A 6,884-nucleotide genomic window follows, 5' to 3' on the forward strand; every position below is an offset into this window, starting at 1 on the left:
ATCAAACTAGAATTCATAATGAGACTCAAAATTGAACTTCGCTTTAGGATAAAAACAAGCTAGAATAGTAAATTATGCACCTATGTATGTTTTTTCTTAAGATTGTATGTAACAGTCAGACTAAATTACAAATTCGACCAACCCAACCTTCACACGCATGCAGCACCGCCTAGTGGCAACAAGGAAGGAAGGAGGTGTGCCACACGTACGTAGGCTTGCTCCTTGCAGTAAGTTCAGATCCATGGCACGGGGGTGATAGCAAAACTTCAGCAGATATTCTCATCGGGCAAATTTTCCTCGATCTTGCGGCCTTGCTAGCAGGGTGTGTTTAGGCTAGCTGCATAAGGTTTACGGATGCATATCTAAATTTCATTGCAAAGATGTTATTGCTAATTTGTTATTTATAGTGTTTTAATCATAATTTCTAAATAAAAAACAAATTTCATCCCTTATACTTAATTAATGTGATCATGTGACATATTGTTCTTTGCATTTCTTTTCTATTGAGTACTGATGCATGAATGAAAGACAAATAGATATTGTGATTAGAAAAGGTAAAAAATTACTTAAATGGTAACTTATTTATTTTACAATATGCGCTTTTCTACTGATGAATGGTACTGTTTTTTTCTTCAGATGTTATTAAATAAAAAATTAGCTAGTTATATACTCCTATTATTAAAATGTTGCGTCCCCCACTGCTGCTGCGTCTCTATCTGCTGTTTGGATATGGGTGGGTCTGACCTCTCAAATTCATCTCCACTTTGGTTATGGGTAGCAGCACATCGGGCTTCAACAAATCAAATTGTTACCTGCGAATGGGATCATTTCTCGAACCGGTTTACAATACAGGAATTACATTTACGTAAACGACCTTATTATGCCGACCATTCAGCTCAATGAGATTTAGAAGAAAGAATCTACTATCGACGTTGTAAGCTGGCCCCTGAACACTTGGTTGCTCGGAGCAGAGAGCAGCGTGTCCCTCTGCCTGCACTCTCATTTACCGTTGCAGCTCACCAGCGGGGGCGGGAGTGCACGCCATGACGCCACCTCCTCTCTCCTCGCCTCTTTATATGCCGAACCCTCCCTCGCCTGGCCACGCCACGCCACGCCTCGCCTCCTCTTCCGTTTCTTCTGCAAACCCCTGCTCAGCCCCCACCGCCTCTGTTCTTGGATGGGCAGGACGGCCATGGACAAGGGCGCGCTGGTGTCGGAGCACGGGAGCGGCGGCGGCGGCAGCTCGTTCGCGAGCCTGCGCGCGTACGGGCGTGCGCTGGCGCAGACCCCGCGGCGGGTGGCGCGGCGGGCGTGCGCGGCGACGACGCCGGGCGAGGAGATGAGCCGAGTGCGCGCGCGGTCCGGTGCCGACATGGCGCGCGCGCTGCGGTGGTGGGACCTCGTCGGCCTCGGCCTCGGCGGCATGGTCGGCGCCGGGGTCTTCGTCACCACGGGCAGCGCCACCAGGCTGTACGCGGGGCCCGGAGTCGTCGTCTCCTACGCCATTGCGGGGCTCTGCGCGCTGCTCTCCGCCTTCTGCTACACCGAGTTCGCCGTCGACATGCCCGTCGCCGGCGGCGCCTTCAGCTACCTCCGCGTCACCTTCGGTGAGCTGCGTTGCTGCCCCGATCGATATCCCTGCCGCTGCCAAGATCACGACACATATATTCTGCTTGGTTTCGTTGTCTCTAGCTCTGGGATTTCTTTCGGTGATTCAACTTGGTTTCTGTTCGTTTTTGTTCGTGCGATTCACGGCATTGGGGAGTGATGGCACACATCCGAAAAAGATGCCCTTTTTCTTAAACAAATTCATGGTTATCCCCATTCATGTGTACTTGCTCTTTCCTCTTTCTTCCGTTCCTCCATTTGCTCAAAAGCGGCATCCTTTTTCCCAACTTTGCGGCACATGCAGGTTGGTTTGTAAATTGGTTTTAGGCTTTTTTTTAACTGGCATGAACAATTAAACAAACCTGGAATGTGACTTCCAACAAATTTTCCATGCAAAAAAAGACTTTCAACAAATTTTATCGGACCCACGCATCCACATCCCAATAATGTTGGGTGTCCCTTTCTTGCATCTCTCAGACGGTTTGCTCTTTTCGTCCTAGACTTGTTGAAGGACGAGGACAAGGTCCCAGTCATATATTTTTTTGAAGCAAAATGTCCCAGTGATTTTCACAACCACTATTTCTTCCTAATCGCCAAGTAAATAACCCAACATTTGCAATGCAATTCCCATGTAACTCCTGCTTGTAAAATTGGATATTTGGACTGATAGCGACGCATCCTATGGCGCCGTTTAAAACGCGGGAATTTCACAGGATTTCTGTCAGAGTTTTACTATGGCGACGACGTGACATGCGGTTTGTTTTGGTTGCTGTGGGCAGGGGAGTTCGCGGCGTTCCTGGCGGGGGCGAACCTGATCATGGAGTACGTCTTCTCCAACGCCGCCGTGGCGCGCAGCTTCACGGCGTACCTCGGCACGGCGGTCGGCGTGGACGCGCCCAGCAGGTGGCGGATCGTCGTGCCGGACCTGCCCGGAGGGTTCAACGAGGTCGACCTCGTCGCCGTCGGAGTCATCCTCCTCGTCTCCGTCTGCATTTGCTACAGGTACGTCACGCACGTTACGTACTCAAGTGTGCAAGAACGCAACTTCTCCCATGTCATGCTCTTGTGTCATCGTAGCACTACTGAAGTTTTCGAAAAAACACTCGAGGTTACAGAAAAAAAATATATTGCTTGCAAGTGTCACTCATGCTGTCTCTTCTTGTGTCACTCTCTATTGTCTGTTTTGCGTTAGTGACATGAGAAGGAACGGAACCCCCGGTTTCGCTGCGCTCAAAAGCAAATGAACATCACTTTTGTGAGTTCCTGATTACTGCCTTGTGTAGGTGATTCTGGTAGTGTTTTTGTGTGTGTGTGTTTTTGCTCTGCATTTGCTCTTGTACTTAATCTGTTTTTCTTTCCAGTCAGCTCTTGTGCTTTGTCCAATGAAAGGAAGAATAAAATCAAAAGCTCGCCAGTCAGCTGTTGCTTGACTGACCTCATGTTCTCCAGTTCTCTTATCTTTCGTTACACATCAGAACATTCAAGAACCACAAAAATCTCTTCCAGAACTTTGGAACGCAATTTCTGAATGATTGAGAGCTGTCACGGCCATGGATTTTTTTGTAATAAGAAGACTAATTGTTCTGATAAGTTTTTCTCTTGTGTTTCTGCAACTGATGGCAGCACCAAGGAGAGCTCGGTGGTGAACATGGTCCTGACGGCCGTGCACGTGATCTTCATCTTGTTCATCATCGTCATGGGCTTCGTGCACGGTGATGCGCGCAACCTGACGCGCCCCGCCGACCCGGCGCAGCACCCGGGCGGCTTCTTCCCTCACGGCCCCGGCGGCGTGTTCAACGGCGCCGCCATGGTGTACGTGAGCTACATCGGCTACGACGCCGTGTCCACCATGGCCGAGGAGGTGGAGCGGCCCGCGCGCGACATCCCCGTCGGCGTCTCAGGCTCCGTCGTCATCGTCGCGGTGCTCTACTGCCTCATGGCCGTGTCCATGTCCATGCTGCTCCCCTACGACGCGGTAAGTGCGTGCGCGCTCTGGATTTTGGTCTGTGCAAACTCTGAAGACGCCCAAATCCTTCCAATCTCAGGATTCTATCTATGGCAAATTCAAACTCCTATATTAGGCATACAACTTTGTGTTAGTTTCACGGGGAATTTAACTATTTGCCATCCTACCACGCTATGAACACACTCTGAAATGCCATCCTACCACCCACTATGAACAGTATCTGAGAGTAAAAAAAGTCGTAAAAAATATGTTAATTTTTTTACATACTCTATAATTAACAAAGAACCTATTTTAATTGGATTCATCTAAAATTTTTGTGTAGAATTCAAACTAAAATTCTCCAAAAATACTAATTTTGTAACTTCTAGTAATTTTTAAGGCCTAAAAAAACAAAAAAATCTGAAAAAATTTACTAATATTCATCTAGTATGATGTAATTTCTAAAATTATCTTTTACACTAGGTTAAAAGATGAAAAAGTGAGTTCCTTTTAATACCTATTTATTAATTGTACTAATTGAAGTGAAAAAGTGAGTTGCTTTGTAATACCTATTTATTATTTTTTCACTTACAACCTACGATGGAAGATAATTTTATAAATTAGTACATCACTATAAAATTGCTAGAAGTTGCAAAAAATAGATTTTTTATGAATTATAGAGCATGTAAAAAATCGCCATATTTTTAGTGCCTTTTTTATCTCTCAAGTACTGTTTATAGTGGGTATTATTCATCCGTGCCACTGAATATGGGCCCAATGGCAAATGGGGGAGTAAATCCGGTAGGATGGTATTTTAGAGTGCCCATCTAAATAGGGTAGTTAAATTATGCCATTTTCACCTATAAAAGAGAACGCGCTGACCTATAAAGGTGGAGTGGCTGGCTATTGTTGCATGCAACAGATGTGCACACAGTTGATGCTGCCTGCTAGTATTGGTCTGTGCAAACCTTATAGACTTCCTATTTCAGAATTCCATCCATGGCAAAGTTGAGGCTCGGACATAACCATCTGTGTTATGCTGCTGCACGCTCACCTAGAATTAGAATAGAGCTTATCTTTGATTGCATACGTGAGGATAGCTCTGGGAATATATGGTCAATGGGGCTATAGTCCAGTAGAACAGCAGATGCCATTGGCATATGATTCCGGTATTCGCTTTCTTTTCGTTCACCCTTTCTGGGATGTTGGTCTCGTCATTTGTGATGAACCTGCCGTCCCGATCGCAGGACGGTCCGAACCCACTTTCTACTGACTGCAATTTCAATCAAGAAGCTGAGAAAAGATGGCTGTTTTTCACCTGGTTTGAATGCGCTTTTTTTTTCCTGATCCGCAGATCGACCCGGAGGCGCCGTTCTCGGGGGCATTCAAGGGGCGCGACGGGTGGGTGTCCAACGTGATCGGCGCAGGGGCGAGCCTCGGCATCCTGACATCGCTGATGGTGGCGATGATGGGACAGGCTAGGTACCTATGCGTCATCGGTCGGTCCGGCATCATGCCTGCTTGGCTCGCTAGGGTGCACCCAAAGACAGCCACCCCTGTCAACGCCTCTGCTTTTCTCGGTGCCTACCCTCCTCTTTTTCGAATTCATCTAAAATCAAACTTCAGCATATGCTTCTCCTCCTCTTTCGGATTTATCTGAAATCAAACTGCAGCATTTGAAATCAAGCTATAGCATCACCCTCTGCGCATTCATTCGATATGCTCTCATAGTGTATTCACATCTTCGTACTTTTAGTTTGTATTTAATGTTACCGTGTTCAATATTTATGTTATTATTACAACGGATAGATACTTAGCTAGTTAAAATTTATTAAAGAGATTGTTGACGTGGTAGAGAGTGAGTAATCAACAACGATGGCCTATTGCTTTCCGTCAGCGATATCACGAGAGCCGATCGAGAGGGACAGGCCGTTTTACGCGTTCTCTGCTTTCTCAAGACTCTGCGGGCTGGGAACTGCTCTGCTTTCATGGGAGGCTCTGCTCGCATCGCATGATGAGGCAGAGACGCAGGCAAGAAAGGAGGAGATGGAGATTAGTGTTATCCATCCTAGTGCTTAGTCTATTCTGAAACGAGCCGCCAATCACATGATCCACGGAAGTTCCCTCCTGCAGTTGTCACTGACCACATCTGCTTTTTCGGCGACGCATTGCAGGGCTCTTCACGGCGGCGCTGGCGCTGTTCACGGACCTGGACATCCTCATCAACCTCGTCTGCATCGGCACGCTCTTCGTCTTCTACATGGTGGCCAACGCCGTCGTGTACCACCGCTACGTGGGCTCTGGCGGCGAGCAGGGGCGGCGCGGCGGCGCCTGGCCAACGCTCGTGTTCCTCCTTGCCTTCTCTCTGGTCGCGCTCTCCTTCACACTGGTGTGGAAGCTAGCGCCGCATGACGGCGACGGTAGCGTCGGCAGTGTCAGGACGGGGCTCCTCACGGCGTGCGCGGTGCTCGCGGTGGCAACGGTCGGCGCATTCCAGGCGCTTGTGCCGCAGGCGCACACTCCCGAGCTGTGGGGCGTGCCGGGCATGCCGTGGGTGCCCGCGGCGTCCGTGTTCCTCAACGTCTTCCTTCTCGGCTCGTTGAACCGGTCGTCCTACGTCCGGTTTGGCTTCTTCTCGGTCGCCGCCGTGCTGGTTTACGTGCTCTACAGCGTGCACGCCAGCTACGACGCCGAGGAGAGCTGTGCCGCTCTCGACGGCGACGCCAAGGTGCAGGATGAAGGATGCGAGGTGTAGGAGGGTGGCGGCTGCCTGGCTAACGCCATAGAGACAACTAATGAAAAGTCAAGTTAAATTGTGTCTTAGTTATTGATAATATTGGATTTGGAATAATTTTGGTTGATATGAGCTTATTTGTGTATGATCTTGTTTATGGCTAACCAAAATTTAAATTGAAGCAGACTGGTTTAGAATCTAGAAAATTATGTCTCACCAGAACATCCGGTGTGTGGGATTTTAACCACACAGTATAGTTCGGTGCTACGTGAAGTGAGTACCGGAGTATTTTCAGTACTGAAGCAGAAGTAAAAGCAAACACCGGATGGTACGGTGATGGATTTAGAGAGCGCCAGAGCATTTTCTGCAGAGAGGAGATTTTTGTGCAAGTTTGATTATGTACACCGGATAGTCTAGTGCTAAGTTTGTAAACACCGGAGAATGCGTTAGACCTTTTATTGCAGAGAGGTTGTAGAAGGGTAGTTCGATGGATTGACACACGTCGGATTATCCGGTGATGGATATGAGATCACTGGAAGCTTTTATCGGATCTTTTTTTGCAGAGAGCAAAATTTTCCAAGAACAGATAGTGCTACA

At 47.9% G+C, this 6,884-nt stretch overlaps 1 protein-coding gene across 1 annotated transcript; it reads left to right on the forward strand.

The window, feature by feature from the left end:
• Nucleotides 1-911: 911 nt before the first annotated feature.
• On the forward strand, nucleotides 912-6,444 carry LOC133905575 (cationic amino acid transporter 6, chloroplastic-like). Its single transcript, XM_062347400.1, has 5 exons — nucleotides 912-1,607; nucleotides 2,388-2,610; nucleotides 3,232-3,583; nucleotides 4,908-5,133; nucleotides 5,728-6,444. The coding sequence occupies exons 1-5, from the start codon at nucleotides 1,178-1,180 to the stop codon at nucleotides 6,306-6,308; spliced, it is 1,812 nt and encodes a 603-aa protein (XP_062203384.1). The 5' UTR covers nucleotides 912-1,177; the 3' UTR covers nucleotides 6,309-6,444.
• The last annotated feature ends 440 nt before the right edge of the window (nucleotides 6,445-6,884 follow it).

Source organism: Phragmites australis, chromosome 22 (genome assembly GCF_958298935.1).
Source record: "Phragmites australis chromosome 22, lpPhrAust1.1, whole genome shotgun sequence".
NCBI lineage: Eukaryota > Viridiplantae > Streptophyta > Magnoliopsida > Poales > Poaceae > Phragmites > Phragmites australis.

Coding starts and splice junctions, on each gene's coding strand:
- LOC133905575 (XM_062347400.1), top strand. CDS start 1,178: ATGGGCAGGACGGCCATGGACAAGGGCGCGCTGGTGTCGGAGCACGGG. Junction 2,611..3,231: donor TCCGTCTGCATTTGCTACAG/GTACGTCACGCA, acceptor AACTGATGGCAG/CACCAAGGAGAGCTCGGTGG. Junction 5,134..5,727: donor CAACGCCTCTGCTTTTCTCG/GTGCCTACCCTC, acceptor GACGCATTGCAG/GGCTCTTCACGGCGGCGCTG.